This window comes from Lichenostomus cassidix, chromosome 28, assembly GCF_008360975.1.
Source record: "Lichenostomus cassidix isolate B80296 chromosome 28, HeHo_3.0, whole genome shotgun sequence".
NCBI classification, from domain to species: domain Eukaryota; kingdom Metazoa; phylum Chordata; class Aves; order Passeriformes; family Meliphagidae; genus Lichenostomus; species Lichenostomus cassidix.
The window spans coordinates 5419758-5446424 of NC_139508.1; the positions used below are offsets into that span (position 1 = coordinate 5419758).

At 50.7% G+C, this 26667-nt stretch overlaps 1 protein-coding gene across 3 annotated transcripts; it reads left to right on the forward strand.

Annotated features, from left to right (window-relative positions):
• The first annotated feature begins 1284 nt into the window (after positions 1-1284).
• On the forward strand, positions 1285-26061 carry FZR1 (fizzy and cell division cycle 20 related 1). Of its 3 annotated transcripts, XM_085040768.1 has the most exons (15): positions 1322-1441; positions 1677-1823; positions 13260-13401; positions 13775-13900; positions 14123-14186; positions 14951-15078; positions 15495-15577; positions 16002-16185; positions 16383-16448; positions 16838-16940; positions 18169-18353; positions 19734-19967; positions 20677-20781; positions 21939-22031; positions 23110-26061. In XM_085040768.1, the coding sequence occupies exons 3-15, from the start codon at positions 13333-13335 to the stop codon at positions 23149-23151; spliced, it is 1482 nt and encodes a 493-aa protein (XP_084896894.1). In that variant the 5' UTR covers positions 1322-1441; positions 1677-1823; positions 13260-13332; the 3' UTR covers positions 23152-26061. The 3 variants fall into 3 exon arrangements, with proteins under 3 accessions (XP_084896892.1, XP_084896895.1, XP_084896894.1); XM_085040766.1 differs by lacking the exon at positions 1677-1823 and having other exon boundaries at positions 1285-1441; XM_085040769.1 differs by lacking the exon at positions 1677-1823 and having other exon boundaries at positions 1302-1441; positions 13265-13401.
• Positions 26062-26667: the final 606 nt, after the last annotated feature.

Here is a 26667-nt window from a genome sequence, read left to right on the forward strand (position 1 = left end):
TAAATAACATACAAGGGAGCCTTAAAGAGTGACTTGATTATTATGTGAGGCTGAGCTGCATGATTGATAACCAGGAAGTCCACTATTAATAACCAGGGAATTGTATGCAGCTTGCTGCATCACTGCAGTAGGACAAGGGCAGGTGGTTGTGCCAGGCAGGGTGACAGTGAGATGGTAGTCTGGAGTTACCAGAGCATCGCAGATGGACAGTCTGTAGACAGAGACCCCTCTGCCCCACAATGAGCACCCTGTACCCCTGGCACTAGCCCTCTGTGGACATGGGCAGGAGCTGGGGTGTTCCACACGAGCACTAAGAAGGGCATGAGTCTGTGAATCCTCCTGCAGTACCTGCCCCTGTCTCCTCCCAGGCCATGCAGGGCTGAGCTCCAGGGACAGCAGCAGCCCCCAGCACAGTGCCCTCCCACGAGGGAGCTGGACACACAACTCGCTTTCTTCCCACCAACTCCCTGGTCAGGGTAATGAGAGTCAGGGATAGGGAATGGGGGGGACACAGACACCCAGCAGGGTTGTGGGGTCCTACACTGAGTCACAGACAATCTCTTGGGAAGCACAGGAATTCCACACCTGTGGCTAGCACAGGTCTTTCCCATGAGAACTTCTTCTGTGTTTTATTAACAAATATAAAGTTTGGATGTTATTAAAAACAGTGTCTCGAGATTAGGACAGTTCAGGCCTGGCCAATCAGGCCTGGGGGAAGGTTTCTGACTGACCAATCTGGGTGACCTCTGAAAAGTCTATATAAGCTGAAATCAAAATAATAAAGTCCTCTTTTTCTTGTCACACTGAGAACCCGGGTCCTTTTCTCTGCTAGCAGCTCAACAGCGACACACACCCTCCTGGAGGGGCCAGGACCAACCGCCAGGACCCAAGAGGCCCCCCAAGGACCTGAGGAATGCCCTTAATGGCCCAAGAGCCTTCCCCAGAGACCTAAGCACCTCTTCAGGGACCAAGAAACTCCACCTAAGGAGCCCCCAAAAGACTCCAGAAACCCCATAAAGACTCAGAGAGCCCCTCAAGGACTCGATGAATCCCTTCCAGGGACTAAGAAACCCTCCTAAGAACCCCCTCAAGCACCAAGAGAATCCTCTGGAGCACCCGAGGACCCCCCTAAGGACCCAAGGGGTCCCTCAGAGAGACAGCAGCCCCCGGCCCGGTGCTCTCCCGGGACAGGACACACAGAGAGGAGCTCCCGTCATGACATCATCGCGCCGGCGGTGACGTCACCGGGGCCGTTGCCATGGCGCCGCGCGCCGCCGCTTCCTGTGTGCGTTCAAAGCGGCAGGCGGGGCGCGCTCCCGTCATGCCCCGCGCGGGGGCGGCCGCCATGTTGTGGAGCGGCGGGGCCGGCAGGCGCTGACGGAGGAGGCGGAGCTGGGCCGGGCCGGGCCGGGTTGGACTGGTGGCACCGGGACCGGAGCAGGTACGGGCGGCGCAGCCCCTGGGGCACGGTGCGGAGCACGCCATGGCATGGCATGGCACCTCACGGCTGTGGCCGACTGGGCCTCGCACTTTCCCCCGGGGGCACGGGCCTGTGGGCTGGGCCGGGTTGGGCGGAGGGGCCGGGCCGGGCCGGGCTGGGCTGGGCCGGGCGGGGCTGGGCTGGGGGGTGCCTTCCCTCCTTCGCTGCCTTTCTCCCTCCCTCTCTCCCTCCGCAGCAGGTCATAGAGCAGCCCCGCCTCTCCCTCCCCTCCCGTTGAGGTGCCTTGTCAGCCGTGGCAGGATCGGCCCAGTCTGTGCCGGTTCCTGCGGGTCCGGGCGGGCTGTGCCCCGTCACGGCGGGGCCGGTGAGCCCCAACGATCCGGTGTGTTTGGTAACGGGCATCCTGCACCTGCACCCGGGGCCGGGGCTGTGCAAATAGGCTGGAAGCTCGCGGTGTAACCCCTTCGCTCGGTCCGTGTGCCCTGGGCCCGCTGGGGAGAGGCGCAAAGAGCCGAAGCCTGCATCAGTGTATCCCCACCAGCTCTTGGTTCTTGATCAAGTTGATAACACAAAGGGTAACAGAGATTTTAGTGGTGTGGATCTTACTCCTAAAGAGATCTGCCATGTAGCAGCAGAAACTTTGGTCAGCAGTTTGTTATTTACGTGCACCGTAAGTAACACCGGGGCATGTGCCCCCGCCCACCCGATGGCTCTGGGGTCTGAGTGAGCTCGTTATCGCTGTGTGTTTCATCAGGGTGTTTTTAATCTGTTGTTGACATTTTGCACGTGCGATTTGTATGCAGGATCAGCCTAAGTTGAAGGTCCTCCAGGTGGTGAGCGGGTTCTGCTGGGGCAGGGAGGGTTGTCAGGTCATACTGGAGTCACCTCGGGAAAGTGTTGTTGGATTCATGGTGTGGAGGATTGTTTCCTCTGGATTTGTAGCTCACTTGAAGGCTTTGTGTCCATTTTCTTGTGAGGTGTTGATTCTTCCTGAGTGTGTTTAATGTTGCTACCCCAGTGTTTTCTGCTGAAGGTTCTTCAGGGAGCAGCTCTGCTGTGGACAACAAAACTTCATTGCAGCCTTCCAGGACCTGGAGGAGCCAACAAAAAAGATGTAGACTCTTGTAGACTATGTACAAGTGCCTGAAGGGACAGGAGAAGAGGGAATGTTTTCCCACTGCCAGAGGACGGGGCTAGATGGGATATTGGGAAGAAATTCTTCTCTGTGAGGGTGGTGAGGCCCTGGCACATGTTGCCCAGAGCAGCTGTGGCTGCCTCATCCCTGGAAGTATCCAGGGCTAGGTTGGACAGGGCTTTGGAGCAAGCTGGTGTTGTGGAAGGTGTCCCTGCCCATGCAAGAGGTGGAATGAGATGAGCTTTGAGGTCCCTTCAAGCCCAAACAATACTGGGATTCTGTGATCTTGTATTAGTCTCATTTTGTTGTTTTGATTATTGTAAGTAATACAGAAGCAGAGTTTTCCGGGGCTGTTGACTGAGTCTGTCATGTTTCCTAAATTCTGTGGTTTTCTTTTGTAGTTTTTTCAGGGACACTGTTTCAGCTTCAGTACTCTTAAGTGTTATGATGAGCAAAGTTTTGGGTGCCTGACCTTTCAGTAAAGTTCTGAGGACAGGGCTGCTGGTGCATTTTTAATCTTTGCTTTTAGTGTACTGACTTCTCCTTTACTGGAAGCCTTATCAGGGCATGTATCTAGAGCTGGTGCTTTTAGCTGTCTGTACCCCACTTGGAAGTACAAGATAATTGGACAACCCTTTTCTGTGGATTTTTTGAAGGGAAACTGAATGCTATTACAGTCAGTAGCCATATGAAAAATTGCTCAGGCAGAGCATAGAAACTACTAAACAGAAACAAACAACACTCCCTGAAGGTTCTGTAAGTTGTTATAAAATGCAGACCAGCCTTTCTTTGTCCTTTTTTCTCCTCCTAAATAAGTTCTCTTTGAGTCTGGAGTGTCTGACATGTGAAAACTTATAAAAAAAACTTCTAAGGACCTGTGTCCCTCAGATCCAAGTACATCACTCCATCCATCCCCACTTCCTTTTTATTAACCCCCCAGGGTTCAGTCCTGTGCCCAGTGTTGTTTAACTCATCCATCAGTGGTTGGATGAAAAGGTTTGTTTCCTCAGCTACTGATGCAAAGCAGGAGCAGTGGCTGATTCCCCCAAGGGCTGTGCAGCTCTGCAGAAGGGCCTCAACATGCGGGGGAGGTGGGCAGGGAAGAACTGTCAGAAATTCAGCAAATCCACTTGGGGAGTGATAACCCCAGTCCAGGTTGGAGAGCAGCTGCAGAAGACCCTGGGTGTCCTGGTGGACAGCAGACTGTTCCTGACCAGCTGTGTGTCCTGGGGGCCAAGGGGCTGGTGAGATACTGGTGTGCATTAGGAAGAGCATTGCCAGCAGGTTGAAGGAGGTGATCCTGCCCCTCTGCTTGGCCTTGGTGAGGCAAATCTGGGGTGCTGTGTCCAGTTCTGGACTGGAGGAACATGGAGCTCCTGGAGCAGGTCCAGCAGAGGCTGTGGAGATGCTGGAGGGACTGGAGCATCTCTCGCTTTAGGAAAGGCTGGGCAAACTGGGTCTGTTCAGCCTTGAGAGGGGACCTTATCCCTGTCTCTCAGTGTCTGCAGGGAGAGCTCAGAGCAGGGACCAGACTCTGCACTGTGAGGCCCAGCAGTGGCGCAAGAGGAAGGGGCAGGAGCTGATACCCAGGAAGTTCCACCTGAACATGACGAAGAACTTCCCTGTGCAGTGACCAAGCACTGAAGAGGCTACCCAGGGAATGTGTGCAGTCTCCCTCACTGGAGATACTTCAGAAGTGTCTGGACGCAATCCTGTGTCATGTGTTCTGGGATGACCCTGCTTGAGCAGGGAGGTGGGACCAGATGAGCCTCTGTGGTTCCTTCTTGCCTGACCCATCCTGTTTCTGTGTAACACTAGGATATGCAGGGCAGTGGTGGAGTCCCCATCCCTGCAGGGATTTAACAGGCATGTTAAATCTGGCACTTGCAGCACGGTTAGGGGTGGCCTTGGCAGTGCTGGGGGAACCACTGGGCTCTGATCTTAGAGGGCTTTTCCAACTTAAATGATTCTGTGATTCTACACCGAATAATTAAACAAGTAAATATCTTCTAGGTGATTACTAAAATAGGTATCATCATATGCTGGTTGAAAGCAGAACCTTTGTTCTCCTGTCTGTCCAGTGACTTGTCCAAAATGTGTTTGTGTGGCACAAGTGGCAGTGGGAACAGAAGTGCTTTGGCTGTAACTGGCACTCTGTGGAGGCCAGCAACTGTCCAGAGCTCAGCTCCCATATCCAAGGGGAGTTCTGGGGGCCAGTCAGTGTGGAGAGAACTGTGGGGTTTGATCAGGCCCTGCCTCATGAAGTGGGAAGGGCAGCAGCATCGAGGCATATCTGTTTGGCACAAGTTATGGTCTGGACTGAGATGAAATCTCAAAGCAGAATATTGTAAGGATAGTGCCTGTCCCCTGTTTGTCAAGAAGAATCTTGGGGAAATTGTACCCAGCCCCTTCCCCAGTGCAGGAATTAGTCTCCAGCACCTGTAGAAGGGATGGGGTTCTGTGCTGCTCTGCCTGAGCAGAGAACCTCTTCCATTGGCAAATGGGAGCAGCAGACCTTCGTCGGCACTTGGTGTTTCTCAAGCAAGACCTGCTAGAGCTGAACCTGCTCTTCACCCCAGCCTTTGGAGCATCCCTGAGCCAGGTGACAGCCACCACAGCCCGAGGGTGCAGGTGCTGCTTCACCAGGTACCTTGGTCAATTACTGCATCTCTGAAACTGGAGTGTTCTTGCTGCTGCCTCTTGTTTTTTTTGCTCTTGTAACAGATAAACTTCCTTAATGAGACTTTGTTAATTAGGGGCTTTTTGGCCTGTGGGCAAGACGTGCCACCAAAGTGACCCCATGTGGTGTTCTTTTTGTTTCCCAGTGCAAGGCTTCTGGCACTGCTGAAGGCTTCATGCTGTATTTTGTATTCCCTGGGAACAGTGTGTCCCTCGTATTTATGGAGCATCATGGTGAAAAGGTGAAATAATAACCACCTGCAAGCAATAAAAAAGGGGTTTAATAGTGGTGATTTTCTGAGAAATCCCCTGCTGAGTGCGTGGTTGTCATGTCTGCTTGGATAAGCTCTGTGCTGCCAAGAGACAATGGTACGCTGCAGTGGGATGTGTATTGAATGAAAACGTCATTTATGAAGGTAAAATAACAAACCTACAGTTCTCCTGATTTATTAAAAACTGGCTGAGGCAAATTTGGAACCCCTCAGCAAGGGGCCTGGCTGCTGCGTGGGTGCAGTGATGGGGTGGCTGCTAGTTCTGATCTTTGTAGTTGCCCATCACTTGTATTTAAGTTTCAGCCGAACAGCTGAAAATAGCCTGGTCTTTGAACTACAGGCTTGACTGTCCTCTTCCCTTCTTGTCCTTTAGTTGTGCAGAAAAAGGGGATTTAAGAAGAACATCTATGCTGAAAGTGATGGTGATACATGAGCATCATCTGTGTGAAAGGCAGCAAGAGTGATGTTCCTGGTGGGCTTTCTGAAGTGTCTCCCTCAGAGGAGTGCTTGCATCTGAGAGCAACTGTTTCCTATATGAAAATCCCAATGAAAACCTTTTGGGCTTGTAATGGTGTACTGAGAAGATATATTAATGCACTAGGAAGAAATTCTTCCCTGGGAGGTTGGTGAGGGCCTGGCACAGGGTGCCCAGAGCAGCTGTGGCCGCCCCATCCCTGGGAGTGTCCAAGGCCAGGTTTGACGGGGCTTGGAGCAACCTGGGATTGTGGAAGGTGTCCCTCCCCATGGAATGGTGTGGAACTAGATGAGCTTTGGTCCCTTCAAGCCAAAACCATTCTGGGATTCTGTGATTAGTGGTGGCAGTGTTTATCTTTGGTAAAAGCCCTTCCAAAGACACAGATTTTGCTCTTTCCTGAAGGTCGTACAACCCTGAGTTTCCGCTAGCACGTGATAGTCCAGGCCACAAACAGAGCTCTGTGTCATGAGCATTCTGTCCTTGGCTCCCGCAGACTTCCTGCGGCCTCAGTCATCAGAGTGCCCTAAATTTTTGTGGTTTGCTGGTCTGAGTTCCTCTGTCATCATGGTAGGATTGTGCATTGCTTTGGGATGGTGGAGATGAAGCTTTAGCTGAGCTTCTGAAGCTGTCTTGGAGGGCTGTGAAAAGTCTTGGAGTCTGTGAGTGCAGAGGGAGGTGCAGAAAGTCAAACATTTGTCACTTCCAATCTGGATAGCAGGTTGGACCCGTGCCCATGAGGAAGGGGGGTGATTTTCTGCATGTGAGGAAGAGGAGATGTTTTCTGCCACAGGTGAGAGGAGGCACAGATCACTGTGCATTTCACTTGCATCCTGTGGAATTACAGCATCTCCAGCTTCTGTACTCCTGTTCCAGACTAGGGGGCTGAGTGCAGGCAGGAGATGCAATCAGTGTTTTGGCTCTGCCCTTGAGCCACTCTGTCTTCAAATGAAACTGGAGTTCAGTTGGTGCCTATTGCTGGCCACTGAAAATTGGTGCTTTTGGAACAGGGCCATTGTAAGGCTGATGGGACTGAGTGCATAAATATGTTTCCGAGTGCTCTGGGCAGGAGGTGCTTGGCAAGAGGCTTTGGAAAGGCAGAAAAACATGGAATTTTGCAGGACCTTCAGTGAAGAGCAGTCACCTACATCTTACCCTCTGAAATATACTGCTGTGGTGTGATGGCTCTTGCAATAATCCAGCATCTTGGATTTTGGTGCAGTATTGAGTTTACAGGAGTGTTAGGAATAAGGGTGAAGATCCCATCTGACACCATAACAGCGGAGTAATTTTTTTAATATCATTAGTGTAGTACATAGCTGTGAACAGGCTTCTCTGATGAGGGCAAGGCAGCAAAGGTTATAAGTTTGTTTTCAAGTAAAGCTTTACCTGTTCCCATTTCACAGGAGTTACTTCTGTAAATGGCTGATTTTACAAATGCCTCTCACACTATACCTTAGTAAATTGCTGGGTAACAAGTTATATCCTTGTAGCTTTAAAAAGGTAAGTATTGGTGAAACACACGTCCATAACTTTTTGTGCTATTGCTGGTTTGAAAGGAGGCCAGTTCCTGAAAAGGTTTGCTTGGTTGGTGTAAAATGTAAACTCTGTTCCTCTGGGTTAAATTTGGACAAGTTCTGCTTGAGCTTGGCCAAGCGCAGAGTGTCTTGCTCCTTCCCAATGGCTGCCCTGTGAAGCCTTGGCACTCTGGATACATTCCTAATAGGCTTGACTATTACACAGCTAAAAGCTATGGCTTAGGCTTTTTTGTTGTTTGGTTTTCTTTTTTTCCCCTCTTTCCCCTTACAGGTTGTTCACGAGCATGTAAAAAAAAATCTATAACTGGTAACACTCTTGCAGTACTCCAGGTTGAGGAGGAGGTGATGCTTACTAAACCAGCCAAAGTTAGGGCCAAGTTAGGCTTTTGTATGATGTGGTCAGTACCTGGAGCTGTCACGAGGAAAGGCAGGGCACTGGAGCTGCCAGGGATGGGGCACTGCCACTTCTGCTGCCAGCTGAAGGCTTTGCCTTATTGATTTGCAAGTGTTGTAATTGGTTTTAGATAAATCAAAAGAAGATGAAAACTTTGGATTTGTGTAAGCAGAACATGTAGGTTTGATTTCAAACCTTGCTGGTCATGACTTGGAGGAGTAAGTACTTGTGTACTTTTCCCCGTGGCAAATGACAGGGCTCTTCCAGAGAGCTTGGAAATACTCAGCACCTGAATAGTGACATGTTTTCACCCTGAAGCCTGTGCCGTTAAATACAGGCCCAAAGAGCAGGCAGCATCTCTGGGTTTGAGTAGGCTCTTGCTGAACATAAATTGGGAGTCTGTTAAGGGCTTATTAGTAAGAAAAGCTCCAGGCAACCTTTTTCAGACATGAGATGCTTCAAAATAAAGCATCAATGTAACATTAGTGGTATTTAAATTACCAAGGCATCCTTTACCCCCTTTGGCCCTGTGTAAATTAGGAAATATATTCAGCTTTACATTTAAATTTATCCTGCCTTTGGTATTCTAAGTCTCTCACTTTCATCAGCACCTCTCATGTTTAACACTTACCCACCCAAGTACCTTCCAGAAAAGAAGGTATGTGAACCAATTTCTGGAATAAAAAAAGGGTAAGGGATCATTCAGCTCTTTATCTGCATGAACAGAGCATGTCTGAATTGACAGAACCAACCTGCATCTCTTGCCCCCCCTTCAGTGTGTGCTGGAGAATCCAAACAGGTACAGCCTGCCTCAAACCACAGAAATAATTTTGCAAAATTACTGCCCTCGATTCCCTGCCAGGCCTGGCATTCTGCATGCTGGCTTATTAAAAACACATCCATACCATGAAAAAATGTATTTGTATTTGAATACATGAAGGTTGGGTCAATAAAAAGAAAAAAAGGCACTTGTTCAGCACCATAACTCTGCCTATATATATTGTTCTGAAGGTAATGAGCCATGAGACAATTCAGACAATTCAACCAATTCAGAGACAGGACAGAACGTGCATGAAGAAAATAAAGTCAGAATACAAATTCTTGTCAAGGAATCCAAAACTTTCCACCAAATCCCACCTTTCTTCTTCAAGCATAGACTGCATAATTAGCGACAAAATAGTGTCTGAAGAATATGTAACACATACAGCTCCTTGAGATCTTTTATTTCTTCAACCTAAAGGGAACTTAAAGCCCACATACCCCAACCATAGAATCACAGAATCATTCCGTTTGGAAAAACTCTCTAACATCAAGTCAAACCATTCCCCCCAGCACTGCGAAGGACACCCCTAACCCATGTCCCCAAGTGCTACATCCTCACAGCTCTTAAATCCGTGCAGGGATGGACGTTCCACCACTGCCCATGGCAGCCTGTGCCAGTGTTGGATCATGCTTTCCATGAAGAAATTCCTCCTGATGTCCAACCTAAGCCTCCCCTAGCACAGCTTGAGGCCATTTCCTCTGGTCCTGTCCCTCGTTCCCTGGGAGCAGAGCCTAACCCCCACCTGGCTGCACCCTCCTGTCAGGGAGTTGTGGAGAGCGAGAAGGTCCCCTGTAAGCCTTCTTTTCTCCAGACTGAGCTTCCCCTCAGTTGCTCCTGGTGCTCCAACCCTTTCTCCAGCTCTGTTCCCTTCTCCAGGCACACTCTAGCCCTGTTGTGAGAGGCTCAGAACTGTCCCCAGAATTGGAATTGGGCCCTCAGCAGTGCCCAGTACGGGGGGGGGGGGGGTTGATGACTGCCCTGGTTCTGCTGGCCACACTGTGGCTGATACAAGCCACCTACCATTGGCCTTCTTGCCTACTTGGGCACACGCCATTTCGTGTTCAGCCACTGTCACCAGCACCCACGGGTCCTTCTGGCAAAGCCTTTTTTATTTGCTTTGAGGGAAATGGAAAATCCACTCACTTCCCATGCACAAATTTAGAGACAGCAAGAGCCTACCCCAAACCAGAGGTGCTGCTTGCCCCCTGGGCCTGTGTTAGTGGCACAGATTTTAGGGTAAAAACATGTCACTATTCAGGTGCTGAACAGTCACTGCTGTGTTCTGCTTCTGTAGTCTCTCTGTTGGACAATCTGTGCTGTGTTTCTGAGTGGAAGTTGTAGGTGAAATCTGGGCAGATGGGAAGTCAAAAGCTTGACAGTCAAATGTGTTTCAGATGCAGAATTTAAAATGTCTCTTTGCTGTGTAACTGGATCTGGATCTCTCACGAATACTGTACTGAGCCATTTTGGGAGGGCACTTCAAATGTGTGGTGTTCCCCGGCTGATCACGCTCTTCGTGTGGGTTCTGCAGGCTGAGCTCTCTTACTCATGGTGTTAAAACAACAACAACTCCAAAAAAGAAAAGGGGGGAGGGGGCATTCTGTTGAACAGTTTGGTTTGAGACACTCATTTGGTAGCTTGTGGGTCGGTAAGGGCGGTGGTAAGTAAACTTCAAAATGAGGGAGAGTGTTTGATATGGCATGCACTATTTTTTTTAATCCTTTATTAATAGCATCACAGACTTTTCTAGCTTTTCACTCCAGTAATGTAGTCTCTGACTCTTTGCTTCAATTGGTGGAAGCTGATCACTGTTAAATTTGGGAGCTTTCTCCAGTTTTGCCACTGAAAGAACATATGGGAGAAATGTGTTAAATTAAAAAAGAAAAAAGCTTGGGGGAGGAGGTGGTAGAGGTAAGCGGGTGTGATCAGAACCATCTTGGCACTATCTATTTCAGGGATGCTCCTGTAAAAGTGTTGGCATGCTTAATGGCAAGGAAGAAAAGCATTTCAGCATTTGTAAGTCCAAGTTTCAGCACAAAAAAGCGGCTTAGCTCAGAGAACCACAGGATTTCCTGAGCTCGAGGGGACCCATAAGGATCATCAAGTCCAGCCCCTGGCCCTGCACAGACACCCCAACAATCCCACCCTGTGCACCCCTGAGAGCGCTGTCCAAACACTCCTGGAGCTCTGGCAGCCTTGGGGCAGGGACCATTCCCTGGGGAGCCTGGGCAGTGCCCCAGCAGCCTCTGGGGGAAGAACCTTTCCCTGAGATCATCCCAACCCTGACCCAGCTCCAGCCATTCCCTGGACTCCTGTCCCTGTCCCAGAGCAGAGCTCAGCCCCTGCCCCTCCAGCTTCCCTCAGGAGGAGCTGCAGCCCCTGAGGAATCTCCCCTCAGTCTCCTCTGCTCCAGCTGAACAAGCCAAGTGCTCTCAGCCACTCCTCAGACCCTTCCCCAGCTCCGTGTCCCTCCTTTGGACACTGTCCAAAAGCTTTAGATCCTTTTGATCTTGTGGTGCTCAAAGTGTCCCCAGCATTTGAGGTGAGGCTGCTCCAGCACAGAGCAGGACAGTCTCTCCCTGGTCCAGCCAGCCATGCTGGGCCTGGTGCCCCCCAGGACACAGTGGCCCTTTGGGCTGCCAGGACACACTGGGAACTCAGATCCAACTTGCCACCAAGCAGGACTCCCACATCCCTTCCTGCAGTGCTGCTCTCCAACCTCTCATTCCCCGGTCTGTCCCTGCATCCAGGGCTGCCCCATCCCTGGCAGGATCCAGCACTTGTCCTTGTTAAACATCACACGGCTGGGGATTTCCTAATCTTCATATTTGTGGGGCCTCTCTGTCCTTGACGGTGTCAGCAACTCCTCCCAAGTGAGTGACCTCAGCAAACCCACTCAGGACCTTCCAGTCCTGCCCCCCCAAGTCATTTACAAAGATGTTTGAGAGAACTGGCCATAAGATGGAGCCGTATGGAATCCCAGTGGTGACTGGTCACCTCCTTGATGTCACCCCATCTCCTGTAACCTTTTGAGGTAAAAGACCATCAGCTCTGCAGTGCAGAGTGTGTGTGCTTTGCCTTGTTTTCAAGCTTATTTCACAGAATGCTGTAAAACTTCATCACATCTTACTGAATTGCAGTGTGTGCTGCTGGACCCCCTGTAGCTTGGTAACTTGCCCCCAGTTTTTAATTGTAAAACCCTGGGCAGGTCTGTGGTTCCTGGAGGCAGCCTCTTCCCAGGAGGGAACAGGAGGCAGTGCAGGGCTGTCCCTGAGCGGGGCACTGTGCAGCTGCTTCCTGGGCAGCCTCCTCCCAGCACAGCCTTTGTGTGCAGTTGCCTCCCGCATTTTACCACAAGTTTGTATCTCCAGGCAATTCCTTTGTGCAGCTGGGACTACGGCCAGGTGCCATAAATGTTTATGCAATAACAGGAATGAAGATCCCTTTACATTTTGCACAGCCTCCAGATGGCTGTATGTTGTGGGGATTTGCTTATGTGTTAATTCCACCTTTGCATTTGGGCATGTTTATCTTGGGTTGAAAGACCAATTGGTGTCTTCTCTGGCGTTTGCATTTCTGTGCGCGTTTCAGCTGTGGACAAGGTGCATTAGGTCTGTGAGGGGGGGAGGTTGGACCCTGGGGGTGCTGCTCTCTGCCCTTGGAGTTGGCAAGGGCTGTGACTGCATATGCTCACACAGGTGTCAGCTCATTTATTTTTTATTGATGCACGTTGTAATTTACCAGGCAAATCTCAGCTGTGAAGGGGCCCTGTCCTGAAATATATGCTTAAAATATGTGCTTAAATGATGTTAACATTGCTTATGGACTGTATAGCTATGAGTGAGCAAGCTTTTTGCCACCCAGGAGGAGTATTTGGGATAGCGCAGGCACCAGACATGGAATGTTCACTGGGGGACTAATCAGTCCCTAGCTGTGTGTTCCTGCAGTGGGTGGTGTTGATAGTCTGCAGTACTTCTGTCATGGCTAAAAGCATCCCAGCTTCAGCACTGCTCCTGTGCCCCTGGCCTGAGCAGTGGAACAAGCTGTGGTGGGATCACAGAATTTCAGAATGGCTTGGGTTGTTAATGATCTTAAGGCCCAACTCATTCCACCGCCTGCCATGGGCAGGGACACCTTCCACTATACCAAGCCCCATCCAACTTGGCCTTGAACACTGTCAGGGAGGGGGAGCCAGACCCCTCTGTGCAACTCATGCCAGTGCCTGCAGAGGACAGGCTGTGGTAGCCTGGATTTGCTGTGCCTCTGTCCTGAAGGATTGCCTGGGGACAGTCCCTGCTCCAGGTGTGGTGGGGGCCTGCTGAGGTCCTGTCAGACCCAAAATACTGACTGCCTGCGTTCTGTGGTGTCACACCAATTTGGTACCAATGCTCTGGATAGGAAGCATGGTCTCATGTTTAAAGAACAGGATTAGGAGACTCTGAAGAGGATGTTTCTGCATGGAGGGGTGTAATATTTTGATGTTTTTGTCCTCCTGTCTCTTGCAGCACAGTAGTTACTCCTTGGACTTCACAAACATAAATTCCTGAGCCTGCTGATCTCTCCAGACAGCTTCCCACCATGGATCAGGACTACGAGAGACGTCTCCTACGCCAAATCAACATACAGAATGAGAACACAATGCCTTGTGTGAGTACAGATGGGCTCAGACTTACTGTTGCATTGTTGTCTGTCTCACTTTTGACTGTTTTCGTTGAGCTTTTCTAAGACCTGGGACCTCTTCAAAGCAAACCACAGTCTTTTGTTGGGTTTTGAGCAGGTGTGAGCTCCTGATCTGTTCTATGAAAACCCAAATAACTTTAAGAGAGCTTTTGAATGTATAACCTCAGTTCAGGTTGCAAAAAGGAGTGAAAATGTTTTTATGGAGCTCAGTAATACCTTTTTAATTCATAATCCCAGCAAATACATGTGTAACATAAAAGATTGGGGGCTAACAAACAAACCAGCTCTAGGGCTTGACAAGAGTCAGAGCAAGTTAAGTGTCTTTCATTCTTTAATTCAGGTAGCAGAGATGAGAAGAACCTTGACACCTTCCAATTCTCCAATGTCTTCTCCTAGTAAGCATGGCGACAGATTCATTCCCTCAAGAGCTGGGGCCAACTGGAGCATCAACTTCCACAGAATAAATGTAAGTTTTGCTCCCTTCTCCTACAGCTCAGCCTTGGAACTGAGGAAATGGTACCTGGCATGATTGTTCTGCTTATGTTCTGCACCATGGGCTTCAGCTGCTCTTGAAGAGTTTCTTTGAGTGCATGTCCTGAAACCCTATGCTCCAGGAACCTTCTGAATTTGCTATTTCACCCTATGTCCTGGGTTTTCTGTATGGTGATGGCATGTTTCTCCATTTCAGGAAAATGAAAAATCACCAAGCCAAAACAGAAAAGCAAAGGACGCTACGTCAGACAGTGGCAAAGGTGAGAACACCCTTCTACTGCTTGGACAGTGCCCAGAGCTCTTATTGTGAAGTGTTGGGGAAATTAGGACAACACTGGCACTTTCGTGCTTATGCCAAAAGTCATGCTGGTGTTTTGGGAAATGCCCACATCATGAATGAGTATGAGATCACTGCTTCTGATGAGCGTCTGGATGCCAGAGGCTGTTTGTATCCCTTGATTTGTGGCATTATGAAAGCACTTTCCTGATGGAGTGGAAGGAGGGGAAACTTGCTACTAATCTTGATTCTAAGTGGGGGCCCCAGGCTTTTTAAGAGACTCTGTGAGCATACAAGTTGTGGAATCCCAGACTGGTTTGGGATGGAAGGGACCTTAAAGCTCATCTTCTTCCACCCCCTGCCATGGGTAGGGACACCTTCCACCACACCAGGGTGCTCCAAGCCCTGTCCAGCCTGGCCTTGAACACTGCCAGGGATCCAGGGGCAGCCACAGCTGCTCTGGGCATCCTATGCCAGGGCCTCCCCACCCTCACAGGAAGAATTTCTTCCCAATATCATCTATCCCTGCCCTCTGGCAGTGGGAAAGCATTCCCCCTTGTCCTGTCCCTCCAAGCCCTGGTCCAAAGTCCCTCTCCAGCTCTCCTGGAGCCCCTTTAGGCACTGGAAGGAGCTCTGAGGTCTCCCTGGAGCCTTCTTTTCTCCAGGTCAGGCACATGCAATCTTGGTACTCCCTCCAGAGCTGTTGCTGCTTTGAGCCGTCTGCTCAGTGCCTGTTTGGGTTCACAGATGGCCTTGCCTACTCTGCCTTGCTGAAGAACGAACTCTTGGGAGCAGGGATCGAGAAGGTTCAGGACCCCCAGACAGAGGACAGGAGGCTGCAGCCATCCACCCCAGAGAAGAAATCTCTCTTCACTGTAAGTTGGTTACTTGCATTAACACCAGTGGAGGTTGTGAATGTGTGTCACAGAACAGAGCACGTGGCTCTGCCACGCTGCTTGTGCAGTGAGTTGGTGTTGGGGCTTGGCTGAGATAAGCTGTTGATAACAAATTTGGTGGCCTTCAGGAGGAACTTGAGTGTGCAGCAAGCAATGTACTTCATGTGTCTGTGCTGGCAGGAAAGCTGGGTGGAGCCAGGCTTTTTGGACAATGTGATGAGTGGCCACATCAGGCTTTTGGACTTGAGTGTTGATGAGGAGTTTTGTATTGTTTTGGAGTACCTGAAAAAGGAAAAACTGGGTGTTGGAATTAACTTGGCACCAGTGCACTTTGGGAGTGATGCCCCAGCCCTCAGGCATGTCGGGGTCCTCACAAGGTGTGTTTCTTTATGCAGTACTCGCTCAGCACAAAACGCTCCAGCCCAGATGATGGCAACGAGGTCTCACCCTATTCCCTGTCTCCTGTCAGCAACAAAAGGTAACACTGATCCTCCACAGACTGTGAGAAGGGAAGGGCTGGGACAGAGAGTTCGGTGAGGTTCTCTAGGATTTCTGTTTAAGGCTCTAAAAGTGCAATGTGAATTGGGTTTGGAAATCTGGAGCGATAATAAATAAAACAGTCAAGTTCTAAGAATTTCTTCAGATGCCCAATCTGCCTGTGTGCTTGACATGTCTTGGCCAACTCTCAGCAATCAGTTAACCTTTTTGGTCTCTAGCTCCTTTGTAGAAGCAGAACCTAATTTCTTCCAGTCTTGCTGCTGAAAAGAATTGTGCAGCCTTTTTGTCTCTGCATTTCTATAGAAACTTCAGAGTGCTCTGTAAAGATTGGCTACACCTGTGCCTACCATCTGCTGTGATGTGCAGATTCCTGCAGGTTTTTTTTAATCTGCTTTTGTAAACAGTCAGAAGCTGCTAAGATCACCTCGAAAACCAACTCGGAAAATCTCCAAGATTCCTTTCAAAGTGCTGGATGCCCCAGAGCTGCAGGATGACTTCTACCTGAACCTGGTGGACTGGTCCTCTCTTAATGTCCTCAGCGTTGGCCTTGGGACTTGTGTTTACCTGTGGAGTGCTTGTACAAGTCAGGTAAATGGTCATGGGTGTCTGAAGATTGAATTGCTCATTGCTGTAGGGGTTTTCCAACCCTCAGAGCTCTGGAATGTAATGTGTGAGGGCTTCAGCACTTATTAGGCTCTGTCCTAAACAGGGCACTGGTTTATGAGACAGCCTGTAGTTCTGTGTGACAAAAACATATTTCTAACCCCATTTTGTCCTCTCTGAAGGTAACCCGGCTGTGTGACCTCTCTGTGGAAGGCGATTCCGTGACATCTGTAGGTTGGTCAGAGCGGGTCAGTATGACACTGTCAGCAAGGACAGTTGAAACAAATGTCACTTAGGCACTGTCATCATAGCCATAGTTAACTGCTTGGGTTGGCTTTTCTCTGCTAAAAGAGAGGGGATAGAGAGCAGCCTCTTGTATCTTGAGGTTCTCGAGCCTTTGCTAAGAGGAGTGGGAGGGAGAAAGAGCCAGTTTGCTTCTTCAGTTCTTGACAATAAAATGGTGCAATAAATATATTCCAGACAGGCTGCTTGGGCCTCTCAGTAGGGAAAAACATGTAAGATGGAAGAACTCTGGACGCTTTCCATCTAGTGGGATTTATGTCAAGTCTTTTCCTCAGCTTTCCATTTTCTGGCTGTACTTCCTGTCTGTACTGATCCTGGCTCTCTGTTTGTCCAGGGGAACTTGGTGGCTGTTGGTACTCACAAGGGCTTTGTACAGATCTGGGATGCAGCTGCAGGAAAGAAACTCTCCATGCTGGAGGGACATACAGCCAGAGTCGGTAAGGAGGAAGGAGGCAAAGGGTTCTCAGTGGTCATTCCTTCCCGACTGAACTTTGTTAGCCAGGGATCTGCTGGAAATAGGGAACTCAGAGTACCAGGATAGATATTTATTCCCTGCTGTATCTTGAGCAGGTTCAAAATACTATCATCTCATAGCTGGTGTTCTGATCTGGGTGTGGTGGTGGTTAGTTGTTGCAGCAGGTGTTTCCTCCATGCTTGAGGCTTTTTGGGTTTGGTTACAACATCTTTTCACTGCCACTGGCTTCCGATTTCAGCCCTGCTGGCAGCTTCACACTGAGATTTCCAGTTCCCTTTTTTGGGGGGCTGTCTTTTTCTGCTCAGAGATGTTGTGAATCTAAACTCTGGAGTGGGATTTGGAAAATCCATGCACCTTCCGAGATCTATTCCTGTGCTTTACTGCATTGTGAAGTGGGGTTGGTGATACCTGCTGTCACTCTGTGCAGGGCAACCTCTCTTTGTGCCCTGAGCTAGGACTCCAGAGAGTGGATGTAAGGGAGGTCTATAAGAAGTGGTTTGAGGTTTGTTAGGTTTTTTTTTTAAACCTTGGCAGTTGTGGTAGTTGCGTTTTGCTTACCAATTGCTGGACTGGAAGGGTTGGACTTGATAGTGTGGCCAGCAGGACCAAGGCCGTGACCATCCCCCTGTGTTGGGCACTGCTTAGGTCCCACTTCAAATCTTGGAGTCAGTTTCAGGTCTCTCACAATAAGAAAGACATTGAGGGACTGGAGCAGATCCAGAGAAGGGAACAGAGCTGGGGAAGGGTCTGGAGCACCAGGAGCAACTGGGGAAGCTGGAGGTGCTTGTCCTGGAGAAAAAGGGCTCATGGGGGACCTTCTGGCTCTGCACAACACCCTGACGGGAGGGTGCAGCCAGGTGGGGGTTGGTCTCTGCTCCCAGGGAACAAGGAACAGGACAAGAGGAGATGCTCTCAAGTCTCACCAGGGGAGGTTTAGATTGGATAATGGGAGAATTTCTTCACAGAAAGGGTTGTAGAGCATTGGAGCAGGCTTCCCATGGTGGAGTCACCATGCTTGAAAAGGGTTTAAAAGACATGGGGATGTGTCACTTGGGATATGAGTTAGTGGTGAACATGGTGGTGCTGGGTTGATGGCTGGACTTGGTGACCTTAGAGGTCTTTTTCAGCCTCAGTTATTCTGTGATTGCATGACTCCTGCAACACCGTCTGAAGCTCTGCCCCCGTTGCAGGTGCCTTGGCATGGAATGCGGACCAGCTATCATCCGGGAGCCGGGACAGGATGATCCTGCAGCGGGACATCCGCACCCCACCCCTGCAGTCCGAGCGGCGGCTCCAGGGACACAGGCAGGAGGTCTGTGGGCTCAAATGGTCCACCGACCACCAGCTCCTGGCCTCTGGAGGGAATGATAATAAGGTACAATCCTTCCAAGGACTGACGGGAAATGTCAGTTCCCCTTTTTTTCTAGGGCAAGGGGAAATGGTCTCAAGGTGCACCAGGGGAGGTTCAGGTTGGATGTTATTATATCGCTGGGGGTGTTCAAGGCCAGGCTGGACAGGATGTAGAACAACCTGGTCTAGTGGAAGGTGTCCCTGCCCTTTGCAGGGGATGGAGCTAGATGGGCTTTAAGACCCCTTCCAACCCAAAGCATTTTATGATTCTATGATTAAGGAAAAATGTCTTCACTGAAAGAGTGGTTAAGCAGTGGAACAGGCTGCCCAGGGCAGTGGGGGAGTAGCCATTCCTGGAAGTGTTCAAAAAGCAAGTGGATAGGGCACTTTGGAATATGGTTTAGTAGTCATGGTGGGATTAGCTCAAAGGCTGGACTTGATCTTAAAGGTCTTTTCCAACCTTAATGGTTTGGTGATTCTTTAAGGATGTTTGCCCTCTCTGAAAAGGACTTCTGTTTTGATTGTTGGACTGTGACCAAACATAAATCATGCTAAGCTTCTACTCAGTCTTCTCTTCCTAATAAAATGAAAAAGGCAGATTTAATTTTGCTTCTGTATTTGGTTAATTAAATCTCTAGCTTGGCTCAGGGGGTTGAGTTCAACAAAATCATTGCTAAGCTGCCCTTCCTGGCATTGTTTGGGTAGTGTATGGTCACATTTGTTGCAGTAGTATTTGTGTGCAACAGGAACCTGAGGTAGAGCTCTGTGAGTTCTCGTACCTGTAATGCAGGCTTGCAGCTCACTGAACACCATATGGGGGAAGCATCTGTCATGAAAAAGCAGTGTTCCAAGCCCTTTGGAGTGGGTTGCTAGGTAGGGAATGTGCCCAGTGTCTGTGTGACAGAATGGTTGGACCGAGTTCCTCCTGCTCAGAATAACTCCTAATGAACTGAGCAGATTTCTAGATGTGTTCTGGAATGATGCAGCCAGAAAGGCAGCAGAAGGGTCTGAGGTCCCTTCAGTGATGACATTTCTTTAGACTCATTCCCTTACCTTAGGGACTGTTCCTGCTTTGTGCCCTGGGGGTATGACAGCTCCTCAGCTAAATGTGGTGCCAGGGTGGGACTGGCTTCAGGTTGCCCAGACTGGTTGTGACTGCCCCATTCCTGAAAGTGTTCAAGGCCAGGTTGGATGGGGCTTGGAGCAACCTGGGAACTGGATGAGCTTTAACCGACCCAAACCATTCCATGATTCTGTGAAGTGCAGGGTAGAACTGTGCATGCCTGGGCAGAGCTGTGTAAAATCAGCTTGTTGCCCAATGCGCTCATCAGTCCCGTTGTGGCTTATGGGTGTAGTGGACACATGACTGAGGCACAGGTTTGATCATATCTCTCCTCTCTGCCAGCTGCTTGTCTGGAATCACTCCAGCCTGAGTCCTGTCCAGCAGTACACAGAGCACCTGGCAGCAGTCAAAGCCATCGCCTGGTCCCCACACCAGCATGGGCTCCTGGCCTCGGGTGGGGGCACAGCCGACCGCTGCATCCGCTTCTGGAACACGCTCACGGGGCAGCCCCTGCAGTGCATCGACACCGGGTCCCAGGTGTGCAACCTGGCCTGGTCCAAACACGCCAATGAGCTGGTGAGTCCTTCCTTGTGTAGTTGCTGCAGAGCTGCCGCGTGTTGGGAAGCATGGCTGAATGTGAGCCAGGTGTGTCCGGATGGGCAAGGAGGCTGAGGACATCCTGGCTTGTACCAGCAGTGGTGTGGCTAGCAGGACCAGGGCTGTGACCATCGCCCTGTGATGGGCACTGCTGAGGCACCTCATGTGCTGGGGTCAGTATTGGGACCATCAAGACAAAAAAGACATTGAGGAGCTGGAGCGTGCCCAGAGAAGGAACAGAGCTGGGAAAGGGTCTGGAATGCCAAGAGTAACTGAGGGAGCTGAGGAAGGCTCAGCCTGGAGAAAAGGAGGCTCAGGGGAGACCTTCTGGTTCTGCACAATTCCCTGACAGGAGGATGCAGCCAGGTGGGGGTCAGGCTCTGCTCCCAGGGAACAAGGAACAGGACAAGAGGAAGTGGCTTCAAGGTGTGCCAGGGGAGGTTTGGGTTGGATATAGGGGAAAATTTCTTTATGGTGGTCAGGCATTAGAACAGGCTTCCCAGGGCAGTGATAGAGTCAACATCCCTAAAAGTGTTCAGAAAACATGGGGATATGGCACTTGGGGACATGGGCTAGTGATGAACATGTTGGTGGTGCTAGGCTGACTGTTGGACTTGATCTTGGAGGTTTTTTCCCAGTCTTAACAATTCCATGATTCTGTGATGCATGTTCCCCTCTCCCCTTTCAGGTGAGCACCCATGGGTACTCCCAGAACCAGATCCTCGTCTGGAAATACCCCTCATTAACTCAAGTAGCAAAGCTCACGGGGCACTCCTACCGAGTCCTGTATCTGGTGAGTGATGGCCATGATTCTGTAGCTGCTCATCTGGCTGCAGGTGTGCTCAGATGGTACCCAAAGCGGCAGTGCCAGTGGCACCATAAGCTGCCCGGAGTCTGGGTGGGTATGTGAACACCCCATGAGCAGTGGAAAACTGTGTCTGATTTCTGTGCCTGCAAGGGATACTTTTGATTTGCTGCTATGGAAATGTGAGGCTTTGTTAATGATAGCAAAGCCTGCCAAACTTTCCTGAGGAAACATCTGAGTTTTCTTCTGAGCCTGGACAAGGCTCCAGGGAGACCTTTCAGTGCCCAAAAAGGCTCCAAGAGAGCTGGAGAGGGACTTTGTACAAGGATCTAGAATGACAGGACAAAGGAGAATGGCTTCAGATGCCCACAGAGCAGGGTTAGATGGGATATTGGGAAGGAATTCTTCCTGTGAGTGTGGTGAGGCCGTGGGACAGGCTGTCTCGAGCAGCTGTGGCTGCCCCTGGATCCCTGGAAGTGTCCAAGGCCAGGTTGGACAGGGCTTGGAGCAACCTGGTCTAGTGGAAGGAGAGGAGCTTTAAGGTCCCTTCCAACCCAAAACATTCAGTAATTCTGTGATTCTATGAAACACAAGCTTCTCTCCTTGCTCCCTGAAGACTTTCACACCTCTTTACTGCTGACTGCTGCCTAGGGAAGAATTCACTGCTTCCAGCCCTCCTAATTTGTTATTAAGCATTTGTTGTGGGTAATTTTAATTGATCTCGTATCTGCTGTTACTGTTAGATGGTGCTGTCAGCAGTTCACAATAGAGCTGAGAAATGCTGATGCTGTTTTGGGTGGTAGATCCCAATGTAAGCAACCAATACAACCAGAAAATCCAGTCACGCCATCTTCCTGCCTTAAGGCATGTTGATAATCCCAGGAGGAACAGCCACAGTTACACATGGCTTGGATTTCCTAACACAAATATCCTTTCCACAATGCTCCTTCCATGTGTTCCATAGTTGCACCATAAGGTACAAGTGCACAAATCACACCTGGGGCTGCATGAGGCACCTGGAAGCACAGGTAGTTGGCTTCTCACCTCCAAATATGAAGGAGAGTTAAATCTCTCATGCATTCCAATAGACTTGTTTTCAGCCTCAGAAATGTGACAGGTGCTAAAGGTTGTTGTCTTGTCCTTAGGCGATGTCCCCTGACGGGGAGGCCATTGTCACAGGAGCTGGAGATGAAACCTTGCGCTTCTGGAATGTCTTCAGTAAAACTCGGTCAACAAAGGTAAGGCCAGTCATGGGGGCAGCTGCCTGGGGGAACTCAGGCCACATTGGCTCTGCTCTGCTGCCTCCTCTCTGATCCCTTCCTGTAGATCAAGAGCTGGGGCAGTGAATGGTTCAACTTTGCTGCAATTTAAGTAAAAGGTCACACTGTGTGCCCAAGTCAAGTGTGACACAATATCCCTCTCCAACCTGGTCCAGGGCTGCCGGGCAGAGCAGCATTTTGGGGGCCTCACCAAGCTGAGCCCTTGGGTGACAGCAGGCTGAGAGAGCTGGGGATGTCCAGCCCAGAGAAGAGAAGGCTCAAGGGAGACCTTAAAACCCCCTCTAGTGCCTGAAGGGGGTCCAAGAGAGCTGGAGAGGGACTTTGGACAAGGGCCTGGAGGGACAGGCCAAGGGGGAATGGGTTCCCACTGCCAAAGGGCAGAGTTAGATGGGATATTGGGAAGGAATTCTTCCCTGTGAGGGTGGTGAGGCCCTGGCACAGGTTGCCCAGAGAAGCTGTGGCAGCCCCTGTGGATCCCTGGAAGTGTCCAAGGCCAGGCTGGACAGGGCTTGGAGCACCCTGGTCTAGTGGAAGGTGTCCCTGCCCATGGTAGGGTATGGAACAAGATAAACTTTAAGGTTCCTTGAAGCCCAAACCATTCTGTGATTCCATTATTATCCTCTGCCTCTTTACAAAACTGCTTAAAATGAGGTTTTGGGTAAAAATGGGATCATGGATTCTGCCAGTGACAATTCACCATCACCAAAAGCAGATTGTGCCTGATGCTCTGAGAGCTTTCCTGGGTGCCTGACAGAATGATTTTGAGGAGGGGACTGTTGGGAGCTGGCACTGCTCCTGAGGGTCCCCCAGTTCTTGTCTTCTCTGGGGTACAGCTGGCTGCAGAGCTCTGGGAATGGCATCCTGGCCTTCTGTGTACTTTGTTCCCATTTGGAAGAAACCCATGGGAATATTTATGGTGTTGGACTTTGATCTGTGAGCTGGAATCATGCCCTGAGCTAGAGATACCAGATTAAAAACAAACCAACCCAGAAGCACGTGGAGTAACAGCTATTTCTGCTTTGTCTTTCCTTGTCAGGAGTCTGTATCTGTGCTCAACCTCTTCACCAGGATACGATAAACCCCCTCCCTGTGCCCTGGGAACCTACAGCCTGACATTCCAGGATCAGACCACTCCCTCGGCATGCATGGACCCCCAGAGCCCAGCCAAGGGGAGGGAGAGCCGTGGGACTGGAGAAGACCCAGCTCATTAAATATGTGCTTGTGACCCACGCTGGGCAGTATTTGGGATGGGGTGGGGAGGGGAGGGAACTGCCAAAGGTTATTGGATTCATCCTTCATAAAGGGAAATGGGTACAAGAGAAATGTTAACCCAGCATCCTCCAGCCATCCGGATGGTACTGGGGAGGACGCGTGTGACATGGACCATTGAGACTGGACCGAGGCCATCCCCACTGCCGTGGTGTCCCTCCTACAAGAGAGGAGCATATCCTTGCTGCTTTGGGAAGGGGTTTGACGTGCTGCTCTGTGTCCTCAAGTGACATCTCTGGAGGCAGAAGCCAGCCAGACTGGTCTGGTACAGCTGGTGCGAGAGGCGCAGCTCCAGGCTGGGCATCTAAGGGCTTTGTTCTGGCATCCCCATTCCAGGAAGAAACTGGAGAACTGCCTATTTTCCTTTTTTTTTTCTTTATTTTTTCCCCCCGGACAGGTACTATAGTACTTGACATGATCATTCCCATAAGACAGCTTGATTTTTTTGGCATGCTTGACAGCTGCCTCCAAACAAGTACACTTTGGGGCTCTAGACTTTGGAGGAGACTTGAATATCTTCACCTCTAAGGGAGCAGATTTGGGAAATTCTGCAGTTGCTGTTTCATGTTCTGGGCTGATCCTGGGAGTTACCAGACAGGAGAAACAAGGACTTTATAAAAAAAGGAAATCCACCTAATCACCTGTGCATGTGGAGCTTCCTCCAGTGCCACCAGGTGGGTGCCTTGCTCTGGAGTCTCCTTGAGGCCAAAAGCAGTTGGGATGTGTTTGAGAACAAAAGCAGATCCTGACGATCTGATTTTTGGGGTGGGCAGGGCCTCTTCTGGCTGGAAGAGGGGTTCTCCTGAAGCAAGGCTGCAGTGTTGCTTTTTTGTTGTCTCCAAGTCCCAGCCAGGACCTTGCTGTTGGGTTTTGGTGTGTGGTTTGGGATTTTTAGGTTGTGTGGTACAAGAGTTCCGGTTGGTGTGAGCCCGTGGGGTGTAACACAAATGCTCTGTGTGTTTGTGGTGCTTTTATTTGAAGAGAAGCTGTGAGGCTGCACAGCCTGTTCCATCTGACCTATGCGTGTGCCTGCCCTGCCTGGGCCCTGCCTGCCTCCTGCCCTCTCTGAGCATTGTTTCCTGTTCCCATGTAGAATTCCCTGGCTGTGTATATAGACCTTGTCCTCTCTCTGTAGATTGCATTGGTAATGCTTTCTGTTTTTCTTTGTTGTTTTGTTTCCTCTCCCTTCTTTCCTTAAAACCAGGTGGTAGGGATATGATTGTCTGTCCCCAGTGCTACTAGTATCCTTAGGGTGAGCCGTGGTGTGGGAAGGCTGGTACAGCCTGTTCATCACAGCCTTGACCACATGTGCCATTACACCAGTGCCTGGATCAGGTTGTTGGTGCTGCGCCTGCGTCACACATACTGGTGACAAGCTGATGTGCTGGGACACCCCTGACAGCTCCGAGTCCCCCAGGCCCATAAGCCACGTTGTCATCTCACATTCTCACTTGCCACCAGAATGGAATTTCCATGGAATTTCTGAAACACAGTTTGAACACAACCGCTTTAGTGTAACTCTGGCCGCGGGATGTGAGGCATGGTTTGAAGTCACCCCCTGGCCCATCTTGTGTTGTTTGTTCCACTTGTAGGCACCATTCCACATCACTGTGGGTTGGGAGCACTCCAAAGCACCCAGGAGGTGTTAAATTGAGTTGGATTATTAAGTTGGGGAATAGGTTTGAAGCAAAGGGCCACCTGCAGCCAGAGGTGGTCTGTTGTGGGTGCCATCACCTGGGGTTCAGAGGCTGGGGTGGCTGGTACCTGTGCTCTAGATTTTCCTGTTTTGGATTGCCTCCTGCTAAAATAGCACTGTGCAGACCCCTGAGGACATGCTGCTTTCTCTTCTGGGAAGATATAGGGGCTTGGGTTGGGGGCACACAGAATGTCTCAGCCCATTCTGGAGCAGGGGGGAGCCAGGCACCCAGCTGTAGTGCAGGGAGAGTGTGGTGATGATTGGGCTCCCCAGTGCCCTGGGGCTCTGTAGGGGTGGATTTGCCCTTCACGCTATGATGTGGCAGCTTCCTCAAGGAGTCCCAGAAGCTGCTGGCCTGGAGAGCAATGCTGAGGGGTGGGCAGTGCCAGGTGGGCACTGCAGCCGCTGCCCAGTGCTCCCAGCTGCAGAGCAGGGACAGCTCATCATTGCTCTGTCCTCCACTGTTGTCCTCTCTTGCCAAGGACTTTCCCAAACTACATCTTGTGTCTACATTTCGCTTTTCTCTCTGCCTTGGCAGCGGGTTGGCTCATGGTGGCTTCTCTTATTGCACTTGGTAGGGAGGCTGGTGATTCCCAGGCCAGGGCTGTTCTGTGGCCACACGTGTTGGTGACGAGCATGGCAAGAACAGGCTGCTCACCCTGACTTAGCTGTCAGAGCCTGGCACAGCCACCTTCTCTGCCCCACTCCCTGCTGCCAGGCAGGATTTCCCAGTTGTATCCATGTGGAGGTGGGTGTGTGCAGGTGTCTCACAGTGACACTGTCATTGTCACCAGCTGCGGGTTCAATAGGGAAAAGGGCAGAGCTGAGATGGTGTGTCAATGTGTGGCCTGTGGGCACTGACCCGGGCACAGGGTCCTCCCAGAGCTGGGTGACAGAGTCTGCGGCCTCGTGGCATCGTTGTATCCCAGGTGTCATGTGATGGTAAACAACCATGGAGCGCGCTGTAACTTTTCCGTGTAAAGCAATTGAACTGGCATTAAACAGGTTGTGAATTTATTGGGATTGAGCTCTGTGGCTCCACTTCGCTTCTCTGCAGCAAAGTGTGCAGCAAGTCCCAGGGTCCCCACCCCAGCTCTGCAGGTACCAACTGCCTTGGCACCACTCTCACCTGAGGTTTATTGCTCCCAGCTGCTGCTGTTTGCTTTCCTGCTGCTGGGAAAGGGGAGAGGCACAGTCCCCCCTCCCTGCCCTACCCTGTGTCCCTCGGCATGGCAAGGAGGAAAATGAGCCCTTGGCTTGGCACAGCCACTCCTTGGTGTGGGGCAGTTGCCATGGGATGGCTGCAATGAGGTTGGGGGTGCAGAGCCCCTCAGTCCTGCTACCCCTGTGCAGGTGGGACCCTGACATGGGGGTGGCACCCCCTCCCTGGGCACTGGAGCCTTGTGGACAGGGGATGCCTCTCCTGAGGAAGGAGCAGGGTAAGAGCTAGGGCCTGGCCAGCTGCAGGGCCCTGGGGCTCCATGCTGCACCCCCACCACCCCCTTCCCCTCTGTCCCCCATTGTCACCATCAGCCAGGACCCCAGGGGACTGCTCAGGATCTTCTGCTGCTCCCTGGACCCTTGAGACACCAGCATCTGGAGCTGCCTCCCCACACCAAAGAGTCAAAG